We start from the raw sequence: 27,611 nt of genomic DNA, 5'->3' as shown, positions 1-27,611 counted from the left end.
GGGACCATGGAACTGCAGAGAGAACACAGAGATTATAGGAGATTTCGAGCAGATGGGGGCAGAAGGGTGCTCTCCCGAGCTACAGAAGGAACGTTCTGGTAGTTAAGATAAAAGTCAAGTCAAATTTATTAGATTTGCCCACAGTCAGCAATGGCGATCTTCTTGCTGGTCTTGCGGCTCCTGGACCCAAAACGTTCCATGGCTTTGGCGATGTTCGTGCCCTCCTTCACCTTGCCAAACACCACGTGCTTGCCATCCGACCACTCCGTCTTGGTGGTGCAGAAGAAAAACCGGGAACCGTCGCGTTGGGTCCAGCATTCATCATGGACAGGATGCCAGGACCTGTGTGCTTCAGGACGAAATTTCCATCATCAAATTTCTCCCCGCAGATGGACTTGCCACCAGTGTGATTGTGGCGTGTGAAATCCCCACCCTGGCACATAGATCCCGGGATAATCCTGTGAAAGCAGAGACCTTTGTAACCAAATCCTTTCTCCCCAGTGCTCAGAGCACAAAATTTTTCTGCTGTTTTTAGAATTTTGTCTGCAAACAGCTCGAAGGAGATGCGGCCCAAGGGCCCTATGTCCACGGCGGTGTCAAAGAACACAGGGGGGTTGACCATGCCTGGGCGGCGTGGGTGGTTCTGGGGTGGCAGCGTCCGCAAGGCCCATTACTGCTTTTTCTAAAGACTCATGACCGGGGCGCCTGGGTGGCGCAGTCGGTTAAGCGTCCGACTTCAGCCAGGTCACGATCTCGCGGTCCGTGAGTTCGAGCCCCGCGTCGGGCTCTGGGCTGATGGCTCAGAGCCTGGAGCCTGTTTCCGATTCTGTGTCTCCCTCTCTCTCTGCCCCTCCCCCGTTCATGCTCTGTCTCTCTCTGTCCCAAAAATAAATAAACGTTGAAAAAAAAAATAAATAAAGACTCATGACCTACTATGTTCTGACCAGCAGCTGCGCTTATCTTTTTCTTTCTATAGTATTTAATGGTGTTGGTCCTCTAGCCTCTGCTCTCAGCAGCTTCATTCTCCTGGCTCTCCTTGTCGTCTCTGGACTTTCTCCTTGTCTGTCTCCTTTGTAGTGGTTCTCCTCCACCTGCTTCTCGGTGCTAACACTCCCAGACAACTTGGCTTTCTTCTCTGGACATCCCTCTTCCTGGGACATCTTATTCACTCTCATGGTTTTAAACTAGAATTTACCTACTGATGGCTTTGCTATCTAAAGCTGTAGATAGAGACTAATCAGTATTTGGATGCAAATCAGAATATCTGCTAGATATCTACATTTTGATTTTTCATAAACAACTTAGCTTCAACTTGTCCTGAATGAATCTCGGTCATCCAAGAGGATCCTGGCTTTTGTCTTCACTAAGAACCACCAATTTCTATCTTTCTGTTTTTAAAATCGAAGCTTAATCTCTTTCTTTCATTCTATTTATGCCCTTTTCCAGCTCCTTGTCATCTTTCACCTGGATACATTCCATCTCCTTCTACCTCTGTCTCTTATTCTTCACCATCTCTCACCTTGGCCCTTCTTTTCCCTGATCCAGCAGGTCTCCCTAGCTCAGGCCACACTGCTTGCAGCTCTGTCCACTGAATTACTGCCATAGAGGTCTTTGTGAAAACCCGTATCTGACCAGATTGCCTCCCTGTGCAAAACCCTTCAATGGCACTCATCACTAATGGGATAAAACTCCTTAACCTGGAAGTGTTGGGTGGTCTCCATTTGTCCTTCCAGATCGACTTGCCACCTTTCTCTACCCTTCTCTGACCTAGGAGACTGACCTCATAGACTGGTTCAGCTGGGCTCATTCACCCTCTGGCCTCTGCTTGGGTTTGGCCATGGGGAAGCACCAGAAAGATGTCAGGAGGCAAGAGGAGAAAGAAGCTGGATATTTTCCTGCTTCCCTCTGGACTGGCCAGAGGTTCTCTTACCTAAGGCTCCACATCCAGTGGAGTCTCTAGGGTCAAAGTCACCATTTCCACATTTCCACCTTGGGTTCTAGTAAAATCCTCTCTTTTTGCTCCTTCTGGGTGAGTGCTGGCTGCCTGGCTCGGAGTTGCTGGCCCAGGTATCCCACTACTCCTTGGTGATTTCCCTCAACTCTGGCAACATCTTGCAATAGTCCCTTCATTAAACTCCCTTTTGTTGCCCTGCATCTTACATGCATCTTACACCTGTATCTGGCAAGCACTCACTCGATTGGTGGCAAATGAGGCTTTCTGTAGGCTGGCCACTGCTTCGTCTTCTCCATTCCATCCGCAGGCATTGCCCCCCAGCAACATCCCGCTGCTTGAGGCTCTCCGTGGAGCCACGCTTTCACTTACCACCATGCCCTTGCCCATGCTAACCCCGTGTCTAAGTCCTGAGGCATCACCTCCTCTGAGAAGGCTTCCATGTGTCCAAGCTGGGTTTAAGGTTCTGTGTGTTTTCATTGTATTTGTCGCTTTCTTATTAAATTCGTCTTTTACCTTGACATTTAAGAGCATCGGATTTAATGACAGATAGCTTGGGTTCACACCCCCATCCTGCCTCGATTTTTCCCTCTGAAAATCAAAAGTCCCTCCCTTGTAGGATTGCAGTGTCGGTTAAGTGAAGTAATACACGCTGAATGCCTAATGCAATGCCGGGCACGTAGCAATGTCCGCTAACCATGAGCTTTTAGCCGATGTCTGCCTCTTGCCCTTGAGAATCAGTTCTATGAAGCAAAGGATCTTTACTTGGTCAACTTTCGTCGCCCAGATGTGATTTAATGACTGGCATAGGGTGGGTGCTCAATGCAAAATTGTTGAAACAAAGAAGGAATAAAAGATGGGAGGAAGAAGGGAAAAGTTAAAAAAGAGAGAGGAAAAGGAGGGATGCCAGACTTGAGGGAAGCACAAGGGCACCAGAAGTCAAGAAAAGGAATCCTGGCTCAGCTGGAGATGGGCAGGGAACAGAGGGCGGGGAGGAGCATTAGGAAAGGACTCTTACAGTTGGCCACAGGCGCAGTGTAGGGGGAGGGTCCTCCAGGCAGACACAAGCATGGGCAGTGGACAGAGGCAGTTGGCTTGAGAGGGCACAGGGCACTCTGGAAAGGGAAAGTGGTTGGATTTTGTTGGACGGTTATCTAGCAAGAGCTGAAGGTCGTGGGAAGAGGGGATACTGGCAGGGCAGGTGGGGCCGAGCACCTCCTGTATGCTGCACTACATTTGGATTCTATTCTGAAGGCGATGGGGAGCCACAGAGGAGTTTGAAGCAAGGGAGTGACCTGACCAGATGTGCTGCCCACCACCCTTCCTGGTCTCTGAGCAGTCCATGCCAAGCAAACAACACCTGCCCAGCGTCTGCCTCTCCCAGCCGGCATCATCTGTCACCAGCTAGCATCTTTGACATTTGTCACATCCAGGGTGACCGTTGGGAGAAGGAGCTTTGGAGTAAGACGGACTTAGGTTCTAGGTTATTGGACTTGCTCAAACCTCATTTTTCTCCCCTGTAAAATGGGCACAAGGTCCTGCACCTTCCTGAGGGAGATGTTATGAGCTAATGTGCTAAGGCTCTCGGTTGTCTCCTGCTTTTCCTGATGTTATAGTTATAGCCTCAGGGCTGTGGTGTCCCAGCTGCAACACCCACCCATATGACATGCTCCTGGTGAATCAGAACAATTTCAGCCATCTGTGAGAGGCCCTCCAAGTCCCTGGCAGGCTCTGGAATGTGAAGAGCCTCGGGCTGTTTTTCATCAGATGCTGCCGAGATTGCTTAAGTTTTTTTCTTATGTCTTCAAGTGAAAAAAAAAGATTGCACAGAAGCCCTGGGAACAGATAGCTCCCACCTCAATCAGTGGCGGAGGGATGATTGGCTTCCAAGTTTGGGTTTGTTTTGTGCCTTCGGCAGCATGTGGAGCTGACGGGAGAGCAGACCTGGCCTGGCTCTCAACTCTCCTTCGTTTTAAGTGCATTTAACAGTCCATAGAGTCTTGAGAGTCAAGAAGCCATTCTTGGAGACTCTTCTGAAAGAATCGAGCTCGTGGGATGTTGCCTGAATTTCATCTTAACTCTGAAAGGACAACGAATCGCCCTGATACTGGAGGGGGTGATATATCACTGGTCACCTTCTTACTGAAAATGTCAACTCCAAAGTCGCATTCCAATATAATAGCTCTTCCTGACCATTTAGAAATTAGTTACTTCTTTTATCCATAAAGGAATAGTACCATAAACCACATGAAATTGCTGTTTTGTGGGTCAAAAATGACGGAATGTTGGCAATTTCATGTGGCTTAGATTATTCCAAAGCACGGTGAATGAATTTTAAAGTACAAAGTGTAAAGAGATCTCTCTCCTATTCCAGCCACCTGCTTCCTCTCCCCAAAGGCCATAGCTGCTGCTAGTGACTTGAGAAACCACTGGATACAATTTGAGACATGCTTTACACACGTATTAGTTTATAAACATATGGAGGCCTGATAAGCATGCTGTTTCATTAAACCTTTATTTCTTTAGTTGCATCTCTTAGAAGTCATTCCAGGTAGCTCATTCATGTTTTTAAACTGTGCCTATGGATATGTCCATTGTTTCCAGTGTTTTGCTGTTATAAACAGTGCTGTACAAGCATCCACACGTGCGCATCTTTGTCACATGTAAGTAGACGTAGCTTAAATCTCTGAAAGGGAAATTATTAGACTAAAGGGCTTAAGATTTAAAATTATGAGAAATCCTGACAAATTCCCCTCAAAATGGCTTATACAATTTACATTCTCTCCAACATAAGAGAAGCGAAGGCATGGGGGGCTGAAGCAAACTCATCTTCTAGACTCCCTTGGCCAGTGGCTCCTGTTAGGATTGGCCAGTGGAGCAGAGAGAGGGAAGAAGCCAGGACACTGCTCTCTCTCTCTCTCTCTGTCTATTTCTGCTGTTATTCCCAGTGGTCACTGATGCTAGTTCCCCCGAAGGATTCCTTCCTCCAGGGTCCCAGCTCCAGATGGGTGCCCTGGCTCTTGGACTCACTATGCCTTGTTTGTCCTTTTAGCTTTTCCAATATCTTTGTAACTAATTCCCCATTCTAAATCACCTCTGTTGAATTATTTGCTTTAGTTTTGTGTGTTTGATTCCTTCCTGCCACCCCACCCCTTAACCGGACACTGAACCGGCACACCCAGAGTTGGCAGAAGTGAGGAGAAATGGCCATGTTCTTATACTGTTGGGAAGAATGGAAACAGTTGCAAAATTTTTTGGTAGGCAGTTTGGCAATATGTGCCAAGAGCTTTAAAAATGAGTGTGCTCTTGCCCTATCTTTTAGAGATATGTGTTGAAATGTTTATGAATGAAATGATGTACATCTGTCACTGACTTCTAAACAATCCAGGGGGGAGAATAATTGGGACATCGTGTAGATCAAATGAGATTTGGGTTGATAGTTGTTTAAACTGGGTGAAGGATACTTAGACATTCATTACGCCCATCTCCTTCCTTGTGAATGTTTGAATTTTTCAATAGTAAAAAGTGTCTTTCAAAAGCCAAATCTTGGGCATTGCAGTCTACTTTCTAGGGATTTATCCTAAAGAAAACAAGTTCCTCAATGTAAAGACAAATAAATATCTTTAAAGATAGTTTTTTGTTTGTTTGTTTTAGGAATGGAGTGAGTGAGTGAGACTAGGGGAAGGAGGCAGAGGGGAAGAGAGAAAGAGCCAGAGAGAGAAAGAGAGAGAGAGAGAGAGAGAGAGAGAGAGAGAGAATCTCAAGCGGGCTCCAGACTCAGCACAGAGCCAGTTGCGGGGCTCAATCCCATGACCCTGGGATCATCACCTGAACCAAAATCAAGAGTTTGACCCTCAACAGACTGAGCCACCCAGGCGCCTCTAAGGATAGTTTTTAACAGCATTGTTTATAGTAAACAATTGGCAACAAGCTAATTTTTCAACAGTGGAAAGGTTCTACTGTAATTTCAATATATCACATACCGCAAACTGTTTAAGCTTAAAAAAGATGTTGCAGAAACAAGTCTATCATCAGAGATGTTCTTGCCTTTTTATGGTTCGTGACGATTTAAGTAAAAAAAAAAAAAAAAAAAAAAAACAAGTTATAAAAGCATGAGATATTGTAATCCAATGAAAATATTTTTACATGTGTCTAAGGAAGGATGTGAGGGATCCATACCCAAGTATGATCAGTGTTGTCTCTCTCTCTCTCTCTTTTTAAAGTTTATTTATTTATTTTGAGAGAGAGAGAGGCAGAGGAGAGAGAGAGAGAGAGAAATGTGGGGTGACCGGGAAGGTCAGAGACAGAGAATCCCACACAGGCTCTACGCTGTCAACACAGAGCCCAGCTCTTGATGTGGGGCTCGACCTCATAAACTGTGAGATCATGACCTGAGCTGGAATCAAGAGGTGGATGTTTGACTGAGCCACCCAGGTACCCCAATCAGTATTGTCTCTTGGGGGCTGTGTTCTTTCTTCCTTACTTGTGTGCACTTTCTGGTTCGTTTATTATTGTTCTTGTTATGATGTACTACTTTGGAATTACCAAAAATGACTAGCACATTCTTTCTCTGCCCCCCTCCACCCCAGCCCCTTCTTTTTTTTAATGGCCCCTTTCAAATGGACACTGCCCTGGATGGAAGGTGTGCGTGCACTCATTGTGATAAGGAGAGGAAGGGGGTCACACCTTAGCTTCTTTCTAGCAAATGCCAATTATCTGTCAACCTTTGCCAGGCAGGGCTTAGGAGAAAATGAGCAGTTTGGGGACAGAGGGAGGGAAGAGAACAGTGGGTGCTAAGGGAGATGGGGGTGACCACAGTGGCTTCCACACTTGGCTGACGCCTGTGATCGGGGACTCAGGGGTGAGAAGCTGTGGATGACAGGGACAGACACTGCCTGGCATGGCCCCATCACATGATCCTGGCTATGCTGGCCTTGTCCCCTCTTACATGCCTCTGTCTATCAGACTACTGGTCCCCCCGCCTGGGATTGGCTTCAGTTTTGCCTTTGCCTGCCCTTCAGCACATGATGCCTCCTGTTTCGAGTGATGCTCTCTTCTTGATATCTGCCATCCCACCTGCTGACCCATTTTTGTAGTCTAATAATGATAAAGAACCAAGAAATAAATGATGCGCCAGAAAGACTATAAGAAGCTTCACAAACGCCATCTCATTACGTCACCAGTGCTCTGTAAAAGTGACAACATCCCCCTGTTCGGCAGATAAGAAACTGAACGAAGCAGAGAAATGAACTGACTTCCCCAAGCAACTCCCCCCACCCCGCCCAGGCACTAGGGGGGGCTGGAGTGGGTTTCAAACCGAGGTCCTCGCTCTTTCCATTATATGGTAGTTGCTTTCATGCCTGGATTTTTGCCTGTGGGTGTGGGCTCTGGAGGCAGGCAGCCTGGGGGAGATTCTAGGCTCTGCCTCATTCCCACTCTGACCCTGGTAAATGGCGAACTTCCCTGCACCCCTGGCTCCCTATCTGTAGGATGGTCTTGATCACAGGGCGGTCACTAAGATGAAATGAAATCATGCAGGGAAAGCACGGTGAACAGTGCTGGGCGGAGCAGATCTCAACCTTAACCAGGCATCGCAATCATCTGCGCAGCTTGAAAAATCCCTGTGCTTCGATGACACTGGTCTGGGAACAGCCCGGGCAGTGAGGTTTTCTCAAGCTCCCCGGGTGATCCTGACCTGCAGACAGGGTTGGGAGTCACAGCTTCTAGTATCAGAAAGCACCCTGTCTGGTCCTCACACCTGCTTCTGTGTCTGGTCTTGCCTGGTTCCCAGAGTCCGAGGTTCCAGGCTCAAGCTTCCCGGACCGCAGTGGTGTGTTTCTTCTGGGTTCTTAGGCTCCTCCTGGAACCCATCTGGGTTCTCGGACTCCTGATTTGCTGAACCCCAGCCTGCCCTGGGGCTCCCGGTACCTGGCTCAGAGACACCCCCCTGCCCAGTTCTGAGAAAGACAATTCCAGAGCATTTGTGCTGTCAGAAGAGTGTGGAGAAGGTGTTGAGGCTTGAGCACCCTAGATGCTCTGGAAACCCTCCGTGGTCCAGCAGACACACCCCCTCCCCTGCTGGTCATTATGGGGGCTGTCACTTGACTTTGGAAGCCACTTCTGACTGCATACAGCTCACCAGTGCCATTGCCAAGTCACATTGCACATGGCGGTCAGGTTCTAGGGTCAGCATCTGCTTTGTAGAAATTCATTTTAGTCAAAATTGCCTTGGGGCGCCTGGGTGGCTCAGTCAGTTGAGCATCGGACTTCGGCTCAGGTGGTGATCTCACAGTTCCTGAGTTCAAGCCCCGCACGGAGCCTACTTTGGATCCTCTGCACCTCTCTCTGCCCCTTCCCCACTCTCACTCTCTCTCTCAAAAATAAATAAAACATTGAAAAATTATTATTTAAAAAAAATGCCCTTATGGACTTTCTTTGGCGGAGTGCCAGAAGAAGTCATTGGTTTGCATTTAGAGCTGAAATAAACAGGATAGTTCTCAACACTGGGAGTGACGGAGTAACAGCAAAGTCACCTCTTCCACGTCGCGTGGAAACCCCTGCGGACCACCTGCTGCATTCTCACCTGGACACTTCTGTCTCCACCCCAGGCCCTCCGCGGTGTGGAATGCACTGTGCACCCTGAGGATGTGTCACAATTTCCCTGTTGTCCAGTCGTTCTCTAATAGGGGAGAGTCTGTCCCCAGGGCACCTAGGACCCCCACACCTAAAGGCGTGCTGCCTCTTTGTGCAGGCGAGGCTGCAGGAGACAAGGGATTGAATCAGAGACCCCCGTGTGGCCAGGACTGCTGAGCAATGTTTTGGTCCTTTTATGATGACGGTTGAGAGAGTCTCTCCAAGCTCCGCAGGGGCCACTCTCTGTGCACATTTGGTTTGCCCAGGGAACCCCCTTTCCCTAAAGGTCTGATCTCCACCATCATGTCTTTAGGGAAGGCTTCTCTGACCTCGCGACCGCTCCTCCCCCTCCTCCGGCTACACTTGCTGCCTAAGCTGATTGCACTTCCCACCCCACCAGTTGGCCCTACACCATGCTTCCAGCCCCATGGCATGTTTACACTGGAGCTTCCAGCTTTCGAAAGTACTCTCGTGGCCAAACGAAGGGCCCCTGCAGCCGGAACGCTTCGACTTGACTTCCACGTCTGATACTTACTATGACCTCGAGCGAGTTTCCTGACTTCCTCGGCTCCTTCAGAGGAAGAAGGGTAGTGCCTCCTTGTGAGGGATTCTGAGGATTAAAGGAGATAATACACACGGGCAGAGCAGGGCCTGGCTTGCGGTCCCCGCTCCGTAAACACTGGCTATTCTGGTGACTTATCCCGTGGCCCCTGGTGGCCAGCACACAGAAGGCACTCAGTCGCACTTGCTGGATGAAGGAAGCGGGGTCTCTGAAACGCTGAGGAACACGCCAGGGTCGCACAGCTAGTAAGCAGCGAACTCTTGCCTCCAAGCCGGTCTGCCTGCAAATGCACAGCTCCTCTGAGCCTCTCACCCGACCCCCCTCAACTCACCCGGAGGAGATGGTAAGCCCGGCAAGAGCTCTGAGCCACGGGGCAGAACTGGCACCCCTTCCGGAAAACGGGGCCCTTTGCTTCTTGCCTACCAGAGAAGGCAGCCTGCTCTGGTCCTTTCTGATTTCTCCTTGCACACCCCCACTCTGTCCTGGCCCCTCTGCTGGCTGAGCGTCTTTCCTGTGCTCAGCAATCAGACTATCTGGGGTCCACGCTACACTGATGTGTTCTTTCACTTATCCTTTTTTCTTTTTTAATGTGTATTTATTTTTTGCCCGAGTCCAGTTCCAGCAGGTCCAGGGGTTCCCGAAGGAAGAACGGCGTCGGTGAAAATAAAGTAAAACTAAAATAAAACACTGGAAAATAAAAAAGTAAAATAAAAAACTAAAACGAAAATAAAAATGGACACAGGCAACAGCAGTGTGTGGAACTGGCCGATTTATCGTAGCAAACGCGGCATCATCTTTGCTAGCGATTTCCTTGGAACATACGCCATCTATGTTTTTCTACATTACCTAATTTTGAGAATGTTCCTATGTGTAAACAACCTTTAAGAAATAACATGGTGATTTTCCCCTAACTTTCCCGCATACCCTTTGATTATAGATTAATTTCTTACATTATCCCATTATGCATCTGCGTTTATCTATAATGTACAAAGCATTCGCTTTGCTGTTCTCGTGAAAGGCCCCCCATTTCTCAACACCTCAAGCGGGACAGTTACAGGGACATGACCTCCTAACCACATGAGGACAGAAGGACAATGTGTTTGCCTCGGTCCGAGGTGCCAGAAAGGGGCCGAGAAAACCTTAGAAACCCGTGCCTCATACATTCCGAGAGAGACCATGCATCTAGGAACCAATGAACCATTCTGTAGCTTAACCCACTAGGTTCAGTCATCATCTGGAATGCCTCCGGGGGGCCAGGTGGGCCTAGGGGTTGAAGTCACCTGTGCCCAGAGATACACTCCTTAGTTGTCGGAGTGGGGCTTTCAAATCCATATGTCTCTCCTTCACAGGCCCTCTTTGCTGGCAAAGGGATGAGGCTATCCTTCCTGTAAGTAGAGGAGTCTCCATAGGGGATGGCAAGGGCTAAACGTAAGGCCATGCAATTTCTTGCAGAACCTTATTTTCTTCCTAATGGTTCTTTCCCCAGGGGGCCTGCTGAGGGCAATTCCCCGACAGACAATACCCCAGGTAGTTTTGAGGCCAAATTACCTAAAGGCAGGAATATGAGAAGCTTCACTGTCGTGGGGGGGGGGGGGGGCCCTGCAGTCACCAATCCGTCCACAGCCCCGGCCCTGCCACTCAGGCTGGGTAGCTCGGCTTCCAGAAATTTTTTTTTTTTTTTTTTTTTTTATCTTCTGCTTCACTTTTATTTTTTTTTTATATATATGAAATTTATTGACAAATTGGTTTCCATACAACACCCAGTGCTCATCCCAAAAGGTGCCCTCCTCAATACCCATCACCCACCCTCCCCTCCCTCCCACCCCCCATCAACCCTCAGTTTATTCTCAGTTTTTAACAGTCTCTTATGCTTTGGCTCTCTCCCACTCTAACCTCTTTTTTTTTTCCTTCCCCTCCCCCATGGGTTCCTGTTAAGTTTCTCAGGATCCACATAAGAGTGAAACCATATGGTATCTGTTTTTCTCTGTATGGCTTATTTCACTTAGCATCACACTCTCCAGTTCCATCCACGTTGCTACAAAAGGCCATATTTCATTTTTTCTCATTGCCACGTAGTATTCCATTGTGTATATAAACCACAATTTCTTTATCCATTCATCAGTTGATGGACATTTAGGCTCTTTCCATAATTTGGCTATTGTTGAGAGTGCTGCTATGAACATTGGGGTACAAGTGCCCCTATGCATCAGTACTCCTGTATCCCTTGGGTAAATTCCTAGCAGTGCTATTGCTGGGTCATAGGGTAGGTCTATTCTTAATTTTCTGAGGAAACTCCACACTGCTTTCCAGAGCGGCTCAGCAATTTTTGAGAGAGAGGGATACAGATTGCAAGTGGGGGAGGGGCAGAGAGAGAGGGAGACACAGAACCTGAAGCAGGTTCCAGGCTCTGAGCTGTCAGCACAGATCCTGATGTGGGCTGTGAGATCATGACCTGAGCCCAAGTCGGACGCTTAACCGACTGAGCCACCCAGGTGCCCCTCCTTCACTTATCCTTTCAAAACATTTTCGTAAAATCAAAACCTCCTGTCTAATCAGGTTAGTGGAATGGAAATCACAAAGAAAGCATCTTCATAATATTTTAACGCACATAAGCTGGGAGAAATGCAGAGTTTTCCATCTTTGGCAGGAACCCAGAGACCAGGCAACATGCCCTTTGGAAGGCATGATGTTTAATAATAATAATAATCTCGGCAAAACAAGAACAACTAGCATAGTTGTTCAATGACTTTGTTCCGAGCAGAGAAGTTGCTACTTTATATTTATTGACTCATTTAATTCATAAGAGTTTCTTAAGTATTATTCTCCAGATAAGGACACTTAGACTTATTAACGGAAGCACTTTAACCTCAATCACCTTTCACCTGAACGGGAATTGAGGCCGAGGGCTGTCTGACAGACAGAGATCTTGTCTCTTGATTCTCTTGTGGTTACATTGTTTTTTCAAACATACGGTAAAACCTTGGATGGCAAGTAACTTGCTCTGCGAGTATTCTGCAAGATGAGCAAACATTTCTAATAAATTTTAACTTGAGAAACGAGCGATGTCTTACAATACGAGTAGTGGCTGATGCCAAATATCACATGATCACAACTGAGCCAATGGTTCTTCTCTCTCTGTGGGATTGTGGGTGATTATCTTCTGTGCTCGGATACTCAGTCTCAGACCACAGTGTTTGGCAGAAATCAGTGATTTTTCAGAACGTCGGAAGGTTTCCACAACTGGCAGTAGTGTATTTTTTGTCACTTCAAAGCACCTCGGACAGTCCTTTGCTTTTCCGTACAAGAGGAAGCTTAGGAATGCTTTGCTTCGTTTTAGGTCAGGTGATGCCTACAGATATAGACCCTTTCCTCTGCTGTTTCCTCTAATTGCCAGTTACACTAAATAACAGTATATGACAAGAGTTTGTTAATACTGGAGTGAGGTCACCATCTATGAAAGAGTATACAACGGCCCCCATGCAGAAAAAGTTTGAAAAGAAAGGCAGTAAGAAGAAGGAGATGAGTTATGGTGGAAGTTAAGAAGGAAACCTTCGAGAGGTATGAACGAGGTGGGCGAGTGGCCGAAATTGCAAGATTTTATAAGAAGTCTATGTCAGCATCTCGTCTGCAGAGGAGGAGGAGAAAAAGGCAGAGGAATCCCTCACTTCAAATGAGATTAGGGAGATGTGTAAAATGTAGGAAACCGTGCAAAATTTTGTAGAAAAGCACCACATGAATAAGGCTGTAGCAGTGCGAGCAATGAATCTATTTGACGACAATGCGATGTCACACTTCCATGAAATCCGCAACAGGAAGCAGAAGCAAGTGTCATTGGATAGATTCCTTGTTAAAGTTGCACAAAAAGAAAAAGATTCCATTGAGCCAATAGATAGCAGTGATTCCGTTAGTGAAAGTCGTTTTACGCAGTAACCCTCCTCTCTCTTGTCTCCCTCATACCAGCCACAAAGGTTTTCAAAGGCAAGTACATGTTAATGTGTTTATTTTTCTTTATATTTTGTATTTTCTTATTCTTTTGTATCATTTTACAGTATTGTAATCATTTTTATATGAATATTTTTGGGTTGTGGAACGAATCATCTGAGTTTCCATGATCTCTTATGGGGAAATTCTCTTTGCTGTACAAGTGCTTTGGATTACAAGCATGTTTCCGGAATGAATTATGCTCGCAAACCAAGGTTTTGCCCTAGAGGTAAACAGGTATATAGAGCTACACTTTTTGCAAAATGCTGGAGGAACAGCAGTGACCAAAACAAAGTCTGCTCTCAGGGAGCTTATATTCTGAGGGGAGGCAGCAAGAAACCGATAAGCAATTGAAACAGGTAAATATAGTTACCTGTCGGGTGGAGAGAAGTGGTATGGGGAAAATAAAGCAAAATTGAGGTCCAGGGTGACATTTGAGTTAACATCTGAAGGAAGGGAGTTCTCTAGGTAGAGAGAATAGCAAGTGCAAAGGGCCTGAGGCAAGAGAGTACAGAGTGAACTCCAAGAACAGCAAGGCCAGGATGGCCGGAGCAGAGCACCCCAGGGATTATATCATAGGATACTAGGTCCGAAAGTAGTAAGGGTCTGGCTTATAGCCTTCTGTAAGGCTTTGCGACAATTTTTGGCATTTACTCTGAGTGAGCTGATGAGCTGGGTAGTTTTAGCAGAGAAGGGGGTGCTCCTACAAGTACTTTGGAAGGGATATCACTGCTGCTGTGCTAGAACAGACCCAAGGAGGCAAGGCCAGCGGCAGGGAGATGGGTTAGAACCCTACTGCAATTATCCAGAGGACAGGTTGGGGCTTGGTCCAGACTGGCAGCGATTAGGTGGCAAAATGTTATGTTTCAGAATATCCTCTGCAGGTGGAGATGGCAGATGAATCAGATGAGTTCAGTGAGAAGAGTCAAGTATGACCAGCAACCGTTCTGACTTGACTCATGGGAGGGATGGAGTTACCATAAACTAAGTTGGGAAGGACATGGAAGGGTAAGAATTAGCAGGGGAGGTGGGGGAAGATCGGCAGAGTGTTTGGGTATATGATGTTGAAGGCACCTTTTGGGTATTCAAGCAGTGAAGCTGAATGAGGCCGGAGGTCAAGAGAGAGGTCTGGCTGGAGATGCAAATGTGGGAATCACTGGTGTGCACGTGGCATGTGGAACAGCGCCCCCCAGGGACAGGACCCAGGCAGCCAGTGGTGCACTGAGGCTTGCAGCACTCAAGCTGTAGACGTGTGGGGGATGAAGGGATAGGACCGTGGTGGGTCACTGAAAGGCAGGTTGAGAAAGTCTCAAAGGTTGCCCCAAAGAACAGCTTTGCCTTCTTCTTCCTCCTATTTCTCGGAAAGTGCTTCCGTCCATGTGTGTGGGATGCCTCCAGGGCCGTTAGGTAGAGGGTGGTCTTTGGGAGGTGATAAGGAGCAGCCAGGCTCCATTTGGCCGGCATAGTGAGTCTTGAGTCTCATGTAGCCTTCCTAGAACATTTCCTCCTTGTCTTCTCTCTCATCTAATTGGCTCATTCATTCATTCATTCATTCACTGATAACCAAATCTTAGTGAAAATCTAATGCTGTAAGGATCTCACTTTAGACTTTAGTTAAATCATGTCTAATTCCTATTGGATGGATACTCAGACCCCTTTTATAAACAGGGAATCTGAGACTAAGAAAAAATAACCTGTCTCAGGTCACACAACTGGAAACTCAAACCCAGTTTCATTTACTCTGAAGCCCATAATCTTTGCCCTTGCCCTGATTTTTCTCCTTCTCTTTTATTCACTCAACCAGTATTTACTGAGGATCGATTATATGCTGGCCGGTGACCTAAGTGCTGGGCTGTAGTGATAGATGAGACCACTTTTGCTGTGTGATTTCCCACATATCCAACTGCCTTGATGAAAATTCGCCTTGGATAACCCACTTCAAATTCATGAGATTCTGAAACACCCTTTTTCTGGAATCTCTTCCATTTTTCATCCCGATCCCTCATTTAGCAGGGTTCCTGATGGGTGTTTTCTTGCACATTGTTCATGAAGTCTCACTTCATGAGAGACATTTCACGGGGAGTACTGTGTATGTGGCATTATGAGAACCAACACCACAGATGACGGCTATCCTCGCGTTTGTCGGTTCCAAACACTTTTGCCTCCTTTCCTTGTTCTGCCAAGAACAATTCCAGAGGGAGCCTGGGGAAAGAGGTGAATGGGTAGGAGGCCAGTGAGATGGGCTGGACTCCAGAGATTCAAGTCAGTACCGGTATGGTTGTGAATTACTACACAGAGCCAGTGCTGGAGGCAGGGAAGAGGCTCTCTTTCTGCTGAGAGGTAGTTTTATAAGGAATACAAGACAATCCCATTGCTGAGCTGCTTAGGGAATGCAGACATGCCATCCTGAAGCACCTCTTACCTATCTGAAAGTGTCCTGTCTCTTGCTATTAAGAGGGAATCGTATCTTAAGCGTGCGCGCGCGCGCGCACACACACACACACACACACACACACACACACACACACACACAAGCTGGCCTCTCCGCTTCACATTCAGAAAGTCTCCAGAGAGAAAATATTGAGTGGCAAGTTGGATGGAAGCTAATGAAAAATCTTTGTTGTGTTTTAAATTTGTTTTTCTTTTTTACTGTGTTTTTAAAACATTGCCTTGGGATATGACTATGAAGGAAGGCTGAGCATGAACAAAAGCTTTAGCTTCTGGAACTTACTTTTTGTAGAGCATGGAAGGGGACATGTGCATGGAAGTGACAGGCATCCTGTTCATTTCACATCTTGGTCCAAGTCTAAAACCACAAATTTCATTCTTCTCCCATCAAGCGAAGAAAATCATGAGCTTCAGACACAGAAAGGGCGGGGGGACCTCTGGACCTGGCTTTCTCACTTACAGCCTCTGCCATTTCATGCTTTGTGACCCTGGAAAGTTACTCAGCTTTTCTGGGCTTCAAGTTCCTAATCTAGGAAATAAGGATGGATTTTCAACTCCCTCCACAACTAGTGCTGTGAACTTTAGACAATCACTTGTGTTGAACAGCTCCTGAGCAAGCAGTGGGTCACTAGGTGCTTGAGATTTATTGACCAATGTGAGTCTTACAGCAGCCCTTAAAGGTGGGTTTCATTGTCTCCATTGTTGAGATGAGTTCATTGGAGTTCAGAAGAGTTAAATACTTGGCACAGTGATGCTGTGCAGGAAGCATTAGAGGCAAACCTCCAGCCCAAGTCTAGATGACTCCACCATGTTGGAAACAAACCACCTCCCAGTTTTTCCAGTGGCCAAAGTCCATGAGTGAACAAGAAAAACCACCACCTCCTGGGCTGTAAATGACCTGAATGTTTATGTCACTCATAAACATAGTGTTATTTTTTAATGACCCCCGGAAGTGTTCAACAGGACTATGTAGAACCGAAGTGTATGAGTAGGGGAGAAGATCCAGAAAGCTCACAACCTGTGTCCCTCCTGTGGAGTGGCTAGGAGAAGCTTGGGACAGACTGGGATGGTGGTTCAGTTCTCTTGCAAATGGGGGTAAGGTTCATAAATCAGGTCCTGGGTCCTGTCCTGCAATGGTTCTGCAACCTTTGATGTTTCTGAACATGCCAAGCATGAGCTAGTCATTGGAATAAAAGAAACATGAAAAAGAAAGATTTTTTTTCTTTTTGTTTGCTGCCATTTTCTAGCCCTAGAACAGTGTCTGGCATATAGCAGGAGCTTACAGTAGGCAATAAATAAACTAATTAATTTCAGGGCATTTGCACTGACTGTTCCCTCCGCTTGGAACATCTTTACCCCAGAGAGTTACCAGCCTTGCTTCTTCACTTCATACATATCTAGTCTCAAAAGTTACCTCCACAGAGAAGTCTTCCCTTACCATCTTGCCTAAGACTGGGTACCCTTCATCACTGTTACCCTGTTCTCCTTTACTTTCCCTGTCTCTTGTATGTTTTTGATTTTTTCATCACTTTCTCTACTGGTAGCTGCATGGGGGGCGATGCAGAATATCCACGCTGTGGACTGATGTATCTCCAGTGCCTAGAACAAACTCTGGCAGAGTCAGTGCTTAATAAGTTACATGTTGAATGAAGGAGTGAATGAGTGAATGCATGCAGACACTATGGAAAGAGCCCAATGTCTGGAACATAGCAAGTGGGAGAGAGATGTTAGTGGTGATAATGTGAATAATGACATTCAAATGTATCTCTGAGGCTGTCACACTAGATTGGCCACTGACAATCCTCTGTGTAGGTCCTGGTAATTTGGTGAGTGTAAATGTCCACTCTTCCATCCCACATGCCATTCCTCCTTGTAACTTTCAGAGATTCTAAAGTGCAGGGGTTTTTTTTTAACCATCTTTTGCTCCTTTTGCTCTTAGTGAAATTGTGACAAGACATTGGAGCTACAATCCTCCTTTCTCCCCAGCTCCTGAATAAAAACAGTTTCAGATCCTTCTTACTAACATGTGAATGACTAACAGTAGTGTCATCCCTACATCCCACCATATTCCAGCCACATGTCTTGTCTCAGCTTCTAGGATTTTTACGTCTCTTTGCTTTCACACAAGCTGTCATCTGTCCAAAGTGCTTCCATTCTGCCCTATTTCCTACCCAAGGATACTCTTTCCAAATTCCAGCTCCATAATACCTCCTCCATGAAGTTCAACCAGAGTTTTTCCAGTAACTTTCACCTCCTCTCTCTGGTTTTCCACATTGCCTTTTCCTCTTTCCTTTGGAATTTTCATCACAGGACACTGTACTTAACCAAGTCCCTTTTCCCCAGGCCAGAAATGAGCTTCTCAATATCTGGGGTCCCAAATATAGCAAGAAGTTAATGTCCAGCCCTGACCTAAGTGGAGGGCATTCCTCTAGCTGTGTACTTGGCTGTGCAGAAGTTCTGGGTTCAAATCTTGCCTCCCTTCTTACCATCTGTGAGACCCTGATTTGTGTTTTTAATTATACCATGCCTTATTTGTCCCACTTGAAATCAGGGATCCTAATTATTACAGTGCAGTTAGCCACAAACCCCATGGACCAATGGATGAAAAGACAAAGATAAGGATTCTGGAATGGGTCATCTTTGGGGATGACTTAGGATGGGTGGGAAACAAAACATCATTACTTAGATATTTTTTTTCCCACGGATATATGGGGACTGTTTATGAGTTCATTGAAAGTTGACATAAAGAAACAAAAAAATTGTCTGAACATATTTCTGAAAAACATCCAGAGCTTTATTAACTTTGCTAATTCACCAGAAAGTGCATTGCACTGAAATCATCACTCTGGCTCATTCAACTCAGAAAATGGTCCTTGCTGCTCGTCTACACATAGCTTTGTGGGCCATGGAAACATATGCTGAGGGAAACAACCCCTGAAAATAAAATTGAAGGAAATGAATATAAAGCAAATTCCAAAACACAAAAACAAAAATTATAAAATCTGTTTAAATATTCTACTGCGCTCTCACAGCACAAATGTTCATCTTACTCGGAGAGCTTTACCACATGCTAAAGAGGTTTACATAGCACCTCCTAAAGGACTCTGTTCTCTTTTGATCTCATTAGCATGTATTGTCCTGGATCATGGCGATGAAGAATTTGCAGATGGAGCTCCAGGATTCCCCACAGTAGTCCAGGGCCATCTTCTGCTTTATCAAGTCTGGGTCCTCTGCACACTTGGGATCCTTGGTGGCTGTGGTCTGGGTCTCTGCTGGGCCAGAGGGGATGTGTTCTTTGACCTTTATCTGCTCCTTAAGGGATAACCCTTTGGCTTTGTTAGGCTCCATGAGGGAGGCTTCACTGGCTTTGCTCTGCTCCCTGGATGAGGGTTCCATTAACTCCTGGCTGGGTTTCTTGTTCCAAATCAGAGTGGAATTCACCAGCTTGAGATTGGATTCTGGAAACTTCTTTCTGCACACCCTGGTTTTCAGGATGGTTTTGGCATCCCCACAGAGGACCTTCTGAGAGCGCAGGTTCCGGCCAATTTGTTTCCAATAGACATTCTTCTTGTTTGACTCTAGGCAGGAAGTTGGATTGCCCATAAAGACACAGGAAAACTTGTCGTCCTGTCGGGTGCACTCGACCTTCAGCACTATGCCCTTTCCTTGTTCAGTTACCTCCCATCTGCATTTGGCATGGTCTTGGGTGACAAATTTGCCTTTGGTCAGGCGCTTGGGTGGCTCAATCTGGGGCTCTCCCAGAGTATGCAATTTCTCTGTGGTGCCTTTGCTGACATGTCTATTCTTTGCTTCCTTTTTGCTCTTCACCAGTGACACCTGAGCAGCCAGAAGAAGGAAGAAGAACAGGGTGAGGCTATGGATCCTCATGGCTTCAGTGTGGTGGGAACCTGTTTGACAAGAACAGGTGAATCAGTGCTTGGCAATAGTTCAGCAATGCAGGGCTGCAGATGACTCTCCCTTCATCCCGACATGTGTCTCCTTGCTTAAGAGTGAGGTCAAGAATCCTCTGGCTCTTGGAACTACTAGACCAGCAGCCCATCTATTCACATTTCTGCTTGACCAGAGTCCTGAATGTCAAAAACCTACTCTTCCTTCCTTCATTCACCACGTCCTGAGCCAAATGAATTCTCATCCCTCGCTCACTAGTCCTTTACTCCTGCATTTGCTCACTCACTCGCTCCTTCATTCACTCATTAAACAAGCATTTATGGAACATCTACTATATACCATGCACTAGACTAGATGTTGGATTTATCAGTGTGAATGAGGAGGTCGCATCTTAGAGATTAGAAGCAATTTTTTGAGGAATTTAAATAGCATTGGCAAGTAGTCTGGCCCAATTCGGCCCCCAACTTGATCTTGGCCAAGTCACTCTCCTCTCTGGTCTCAGTTCCCCTGGATATCGAGGTGTTAGGTGAAATAATTGCCAAAGTCGCCTCTCGCTCCATGTGCTGGATTTCTAACCCAGTTCTACATGGACTCAGGTGATCACACAACGAGAAAGAACATGGAAAGTGATATGAAAGGTGATGATTGGCCGAAAGTTCAAGATGTGTGGCGTTTGGCCACTCTGAGATAGATGGGTTTGTGAGAGGGGGCATTTGGGGGTGCAGTAAGAGCCTAAGGAAAGGCATGAAGGAGCAGAGGTAATCCAATTTGACTGTACAAAGTAAACCAGATGGATGGGGTGAATTTCTACCACAGCATTTAGACTAGGAAGTTGAAGGGAAGGGTGATACCTAATTGATTTCTTGAGCCTTGTTGTGGCACAGTGCTGACCATGTAGAAAGCTCTTGACCAATGCTTTTAAAAATAAATAACTGAATAACTAGGATGACCTTGAATGCTACACTAAACTGCATGGATTTTATCAGGTTAGCATTAAAAAAAATGTTGAGGGAAGAAGAGAAATAGTGCTTCTATTTGACACCTACTATGTGCTATGCCCTCAACCACTATTTGATTCTCACCTTGTTTAATCCACTCAACAGCTGTCCCTGGTAAGTAAAAATAAATCACCCCCAGGTAACAGATGTAACAGTTCAGGCTCATCCTGGCAAATAAATTGCTCAATATCCCTTATTGGGCAAGTGAAAAGCCTGGGAAAGAAGCCAGACCTGATCTCTTTGGTCTTTTGTATACGACCAACTTTGCTCACCTCTTGCCTTTCAACTTTACTCTGTCCTTTGGAAAATATTGACAACAAATAAGAAAAGTTATGGATTACTCAGGGTTTCATTTGGTGTCGTTCATGATAAGATGATTCATATTGTCCCTGTTCCGTTTTAAAAGAAAACACAGATTTTTCTTGTATAAGGAGCAGGCCCAGAAAATGGTTGAGATCTTATTTCCACCCTGGGCATGTGGCCTCTCCTTAAGACTGAGAGAGGGAGACAGTCACAGGTGTGTGGGCTCCTGAATGAAGGGCGGACAGGGGCCCAGGTATACCACGTGAATACCCCCTTGTTTATTAGAGCATTGGGACTCTGCCTCCATGTGTCCCTGATGGGATCCATAGCCCAGGCTCCTGATGTCCTCAGGGGTATGAGAAAAAAAAGGTGGAGAATGAAACTCTTAAAAGAGCCAGGCTCTTACCTTGCTCTCAGTGTGCAGATCCAATGCAATCCCAGATGTGAGAGTGAGCTTGCTGGTCCTCAGCTGTCTCGTCTGCAGTGCCAGCCACGGAAGGCCCTTCTTTTAGGGAGCCCTGGAAGAAAGGGATTTTATAACACACACACCTGTCAATCTTTATCGCACGCCTCCCAGCCACGCCCCTTGGGAGGGAGCCAGTTCCTGCAAGGAAAGTGGTTGATGTAATCCTATGCGAGTGGGGTACATGCAGAGCATTACACTTGCTTCTTCTAAGTGCGTCCCTTTCCCCCAGGGCCAGGATAGGAGGACAGCTCAGCCTTGCAGAGACCCTCCTTGATGGGATAAGGACCCCAGTAGCAGTATCTGTGGGAGAGTGATAAACAATAACAAAAACTATCATAGCTTCCAAGCCCTGTGCTGCCCATTTTACCTAAAGCTCTCCCTGAATTCCCATCATACCCACCCCCAAGATATGGTAACTAGGAGTCTTACCATTTTACAGCTGGAAAATTGGAGTATATTGATAATTCAGGGCTTGTCCAAAGTCACAGAGCTGGGAGGATGAGGAACCCAGAGTTGAACCCTGGGACTGCCAGCATGCATTGTCTGAACTTTCCTACCTGTCTCTCTCAAGAAATACTTGGTGAATGATTGACTGAGGCTGGGGAAGCCACTCAGTTTGAGCCCATTTTCACTGAGGCACCTGAAGTTACTGTGTGGGCAGAGGAATCCATGGGCTCTGAGAGGCTGATAGAGAGTGTGTTCCTGGTCTGGGGGGTTTCTGCTGAAAATATTCACTTTCAGGTCCCACAAAAGGACTTCTCTCTGGTTGGCCTTCTATTGGCAGGGTCTCGTACCGGAGATGCCATCCGGAGATGGCATTCTTTTAGCTCTGTGACCTTACCCCAAACAATAACCTCTCTGAATCTCCATTTATTCATCTACAGATGGCTGACAATAACAGTAGTTTATTTGGGGCTACATGCTAAGTATTTTATGGGGTTGAGCTATTCACAGAGAGTGAATCAGAGTAAGTTTGGCTCATATTGGGGTTTCAAGTTGTATTCATTAAAAACAGACATGCTTGGTTTTTATAATAAGTATATTGAAGGAGTCTCATGTCATAAAGAAGGTGTGGACATTGCTACATGTTGTCACCCCACTTTTCATGCTGTTCGGGCACAAAAAATTATTTATTTATTTTTATAAGTCAGGTATAAGGAAACAATAACACCAGAGTGATAGTAAATGCCAATTGATCCTTGCCTTTGGGACAGGGATAATAGAAACAGTAGGGAGTGTGACAAACTGGATGGTTCCTGATTTCTAAGTGTTAACACACAGCAACAGTTGACTAAGAACATGTTGGCATGAGAATCAGTATTTTCAGATCTCATGAATTCTTTTCACATATAGTTTTGTAAAAATAAAAGAGGAGACTTCATGTACTTCTAAGAGATACATTAACATCCAGACGTGTACATATGAAATTGGGTTGGCATCTAATAGAAATTTTCTAAAAACACTGTCCTGGCCCACAATAAAGATACCAAAGGTCATAACTATGGTTGGTTTCCATTCAAAATCCACCTGTTTGGGAATTCCAAGGTCACAGAGATAGGGATATTGACTGGTTCACTCAGAGGTTCAAAGAGTTTCTTCATGAATTCCATCAGAGGTGGCTATTTCCCCCAAACTCCAAGCTTCTTATAAAACAAGATCATCCCAAGATCCATCCCCATACACCTTATTAAACCATGACCTCCATATACACATGCTCACAATGTGGTATTTAGGGAGATTATTTGGAAATAGGAAAAATGAAACTGCTTTGTTTCCCAGGGAGCTATAGACCACAGTGGTCTTTTGCAAAACAAGAAATTTGTCTTGATCCTCGGGTGGCAGCCATATTCTTTCTGGAAGGAGACTGTAGGTCAGAACATGAAGTATATTATAAGGAAACATGGACCCCAGAATATTTTTCTGAGAATTGTTTCTGGCCTTTGCTAGGGAGCATGGAACTTCCCCCCACTGGCTTTGCATGGACCTTCAGCCTTCCTGTGATCTCATTCCAACTTCTGCCTTGATTGTTCTTTTCCAACCAGATGGAAAATATTACCCTAAGCTGTGTAACTCTTCCCCTTTTGGCTCAGTCTGTCATTCCAAACTCATTTACACACACACACGTGCACACACACACACACACACTATCTCTCTCTCTCTCTCTTTCCATTCTGGACACACTCAACACCCCCCCCACCCCACCAACATTTCTTGAATACTTGGTGCATTTGCTTCTTCCTTCCAGTTGTTGATTCTGCTGTTCCCCTTACATGGAATGACCGCAGTCCTACTTTACCAGGCACATACCTGCTTATCTTCAAGATTCGGCTCAAATGTCATCTCCTCCCTGTTGGTGTCATTGGTCCCTTCATCCTTAGTTATGCCCTCCACCCTTTCACGGATGTTCGTGGAGAGAAATAGACCATAATTGCCAGTTAGTGTATACAGTGTGCCAGCACTGTGCTGAGGCTGAGCTATTATTTCACATGTTGATATACTCAGAAAATGTTACACTTGTACTACAGTGCACTGGGGAGACTGGAGAGGCTTGGGCCCCAGCAAGGCTACCCACAACGGGTTCCCTCCAGCTCCCCATGCTCCCAGGACCAAGGGGATTACTGAATCCTGGAGAAATATGTGAGGCTCATTGACTTTTTCCCACATGAACCCTAGGAGGAAGTACATGTGGATCTTCATGGTATAGACATGGAGCTGAGGCTCAGGTGGGCAGAGCACATGCCTGCCACACCACTGGAGAAGAATTAAATGGAGGCTGCTTCCAATGTTCTTATTAAAAAGAAATTAATGCTCTCAAACTTTGGTAAATTGTAAACTCTCATTTTTTTCTCTTCTCATTCTAAATTCACGTTATTTTCAAATATAAGAATATTATTAGCCTTACAAAATAATTGGTATGTTTTTAAGTTTATTTATTTATGAGAGAGAGAGAACACATGCCTGAGCAAGCGAGGGGCAGAGAGAAGGGGAGAGAGAGAATCCCAGGCAGGCCTAGTGCTGCCAGCTCGGAGCTCGATGCAGGGCTTGAACCCATGAACCGCAAGATCATGACCTGAGCCGAAATCGAGAGTTGGACACTTAACTGCCTGCGCCACCCAGGCACCCCTAGCCTTATAAATAATTGTAAAGTTAGTTCTCTTGCTCCACTTCTCACCCAAGTTTTTCTATCATTCATCTTTTACATTATAGTGCTACATTTATAAAACCATTGAGCCAATATAGATATATTATTACTAGTTGAACTTCATCCTTTGTCCAGCCCTCCAGAAAAATTCCCAGAGAATTACCACATATACCCTGTCACTCTCTGACACAGCTAATGACACTTGACAACATCGTCCACTGGAGAGGTACAATTATTGTAGTTGATGAGCCTTTCTTGGCACATTATAACTACTCAAAGTCTACAGTTTCCAAAATAGCTCACTCTTGGTGTACAATCTATGTCTTTTGACAAATGTATAACATGTTTCCACAATTATGGCATCATACAGAGTACTTTCACTGCCCTAAAAATCCTGTGTGCTGCCTATTTATCCCTTCTGCCCCCATCCCCTGGTAATCTTCAATCTTTTTTACTGTTTTCATAGTTTTGCCTTTCACAAATATCATACAGTTGGAATCACACCAAACTTATTCTTTCAGATTGGCTTCTTTCACTCACTAATATGATTTCAAATTCCTGCTATGTCTTTTCATGGCTTGATAGTTCATTTCTTTTTAGCACTAAATAATATTTCTATTGTCTGGATGGACCACAGTTTATCCATTCTCCTACTAAAGGACATATCGGTTTCTTCTGACATGTTTTTGCAGTTATGAATAAAGCTGTTATAAACATTCATGTGGGGATTTGGATGTGAACATAAGTTTTCATCCCCTAATGGATGATCCCAGCCAAGATTCCACATGACAGTTAACATCATGACTCTTCAAGTTCCTCTCGCCTGTGATGACTCTTAGCTGTTCCTTCTTTTCTGATGACCTTGAGAGTTTTCAGGAGGACTGGACAGGTGTTTTGAGACTGTGTCTCTTTTGGAGCTTGCCTGGGGTTTTTCTCATGATTGGGGTTATGTCATTCTTCTCTTCAACAAAGATTTAAATGATGGATGTCAGGTTTCCATGGGGGGGGGTCCATAAAGTCTGAACATAATTGGTGATACCCACAGATTAAGGCTGGTAGTTGAATGCATGCCTCATGCATTCTGGTCACTGGCAGGTGATTTTAAGTTAAAAATCTGATTTTACTTTTTGTTCTCATTTGTTTGGTACTGCAATATGGTTCTTTGACATAGCGGCTGGCACCTGTAAGTGCAGTCATCATTCTATTACTGGGTGCGATTTTGTTCTGAGCTGAATCTTAACTCCGCAGTGATACCAGGCCATACTTGGTAGAAAATCAGTCCCTTTGTCAAAAGTGACCTCATGTTTAGACAAAATGCCGAGTTGTTGCATCAAAGTGATATTAATCTGTCGCATCATGTGCTTTGAAAACTTAATCAATGGCAGAAAAGGAGGAAGTTGGCTAAACAACATCAGCTGAAAGCTAATTAGGTGGCAAAAAACATTCATCTTAGACCTGCTGAACAGTATTGGCATTCCAAGCTTAAACTGCTCATTAGTCATGGGATTTCTGAATTCCTATTTAGCAAATCAGGTGATGCATAGTGCTAAAGGTTTACTTTAGAAAAATACGAACCTGCAGAGTTGATAGGGGATAGCATTTGGTATGAATGCAAATTGAAAATCTATTAAAGTTTATTAATCCTAGCTTTCTTGCAGTGGGTTTGCCACCAGAACACAGGTGTCATGAAAGCCACCACTAAACCTAAACCAAAATGGGAAAGGAAAAGACTCATTTCAACATCATCGCCCTTGGACGTGTAGTTTTGAGAAGTCTACCACTACTGGTCATCTGATCCACAAATGTGGTGGGATCCACAAAAGAACTTCAAAAAATTTGAGGAGGCTGCTGAGATGGGCAAGGTCTCCTTCAAGTATGCCTGGGTCTTGGATAGACTGAAAGCTGAATGTGATCATGGTAACACCATTGATATCTCCCAGTAGAAATTCAAGACCAGCAAGTATTATGTGACCATCATAGGTGTGCGGGGACACAGAGACTATCAAAAACATGATTACAGGCACATCTCAGGCTGACTGTGCTGTCTTGATTGTCACTGCTGGTGTTGGTGAATTTGAAGCAGGTCTCTCTAAGAATGGGCAGACCTGTGAGCATGCCCTTCTGGCTTACACACAGGGTGTGAAACAACATATTGTTGGTGTTAATAAAAGGATTCCACTGAGCCCCTGGAAGTCAGCACTTACGTTAAGAAAATTGGCTACAACCTTGACACAGTAGCATTTGTGCCAATTTCTGGTTGGAAAGGTGACCACATGCTGGAGCGAGTGCTAACATGCCTTGGTTCAAGGGATGGAAAGTCACCGTACAAAGGGCAATGCCAATGGAACCACTCTGCTTGAAGCTCTGGACCAACTCGTCCAGCTGACAAGCCCTTGCATCTGCCCCTCCAGGACATCTGCAAAATTGGTGGTGTTGGTACTGTCCCTGTGGACCGAGTGGAGACCGGTGTTCTTAAACCAGGCAAGGTGGTCACCTTTGCTCCAGTCAGTGTTACAACTGAAGTAAAGTCTGTTGAAATGCACCATGAAGCTTTGAGTGAGGCTGTTCCTGGGGACAGCGTGGGCTTCAATGTCAAGAATATATCTGTCAAAGATGTTCATTGTGGCAATGTGACTGGTGACAGCAAAAATGACCCACCAATGGAAGCAGCTGGCTTCGTGGCACAGGTGATTATCCGGAATCGTCCAGGCCAAGTCAGTGCTGGATAGGTACCTCTGCTGGATGGTCACAAAGCTCACATTACCTGCAAGTTTGCTGAACTGAAGGAAAAGATTCACCGTTGTTCTGGAAAAAAGCTAGAAGATGGTCCCAAGTTCTTGAAATCTGGTGATGTTTCCATCATTGATATGGTTCTTGGCAAGCCTAGGTGTGTTGAGAGCTTCTCTGACTATCCTCCTGCGGGCTGTTTTGCTGTTTGTGACATGAGACAGGTGGTTGCTGTGGGTGTCATCAAAACAGTGGAAAAGAAGGCACCTGGAGCTGGCAAGGTCACCAAGTCTGCCCAGAAAGCTCAGAAGGCTAAATTAATATTATCCCCCATACCTGACACCCTAGTCTTAATCAGTGGTGGAAGAATGGTCTCAGAAATGTTTGTGTCAATTGGCCATTTAAGTTTGATAGTAAGAGACTGGTTACTGATGACAATGTATTGTAAAACCTTCAAAAGGAAAAGAGAATGTTTTGTGGACCATTTGTGA

At 45.5% G+C, this 27,611-nt stretch overlaps 2 protein-coding genes and 1 pseudogene across 2 annotated transcripts; 1 reads left to right on the top strand and 2 right to left on the bottom strand.

The window, feature by feature from the left end:
- Nucleotides 1-27,611, top strand: LOC115513097 (annotated as a pseudogene).
- Nucleotides 71-622, bottom strand: LOC115512791 (peptidyl-prolyl cis-trans isomerase A-like). The gene is given in 2 exon segments (XM_032593012.1): nucleotides 71-304; nucleotides 307-622. Coding segments are annotated over 2 exon segments (492 nt in total). The 3' UTR covers nucleotides 71-128.
- FGFBP1 (fibroblast growth factor binding protein 1) lies at nucleotides 18,348-21,299 on the bottom strand. The gene is made up of 2 exons (XM_030314171.2): nucleotides 21,192-21,299; nucleotides 18,348-19,483 (listed from the first exon to the last, which is right to left on the bottom strand). Exon 2 carries the CDS (start codon nucleotides 19,461-19,463, stop codon nucleotides 18,699-18,701), a length of 765 nt encoding a protein of 254 aa, XP_030170031.1. The 5' UTR covers nucleotides 19,464-19,483; nucleotides 21,192-21,299; the 3' UTR covers nucleotides 18,348-18,698.

Source organism: Lynx canadensis, chromosome B1, assembly GCF_007474595.2.
Source record: "Lynx canadensis isolate LIC74 chromosome B1, mLynCan4.pri.v2, whole genome shotgun sequence".
In the NCBI taxonomy this organism is placed as follows: Eukaryota; Metazoa; Chordata; class Mammalia; order Carnivora; family Felidae; genus Lynx; species Lynx canadensis.
Note: the sequence above shows the minus strand (reverse complement) of the source record. Positions and strands in the feature narration are given on the sequence as shown.

What these genes read in the sequence shown, in the direction of transcription:
- FGFBP1 (XM_030314171.2), bottom strand. Translation starts at nt 19,463, where the DNA reads ATGAGGATCCATAGCCTCACCCTGTTCTTCTTCCTTCTTCTGGCTGCT.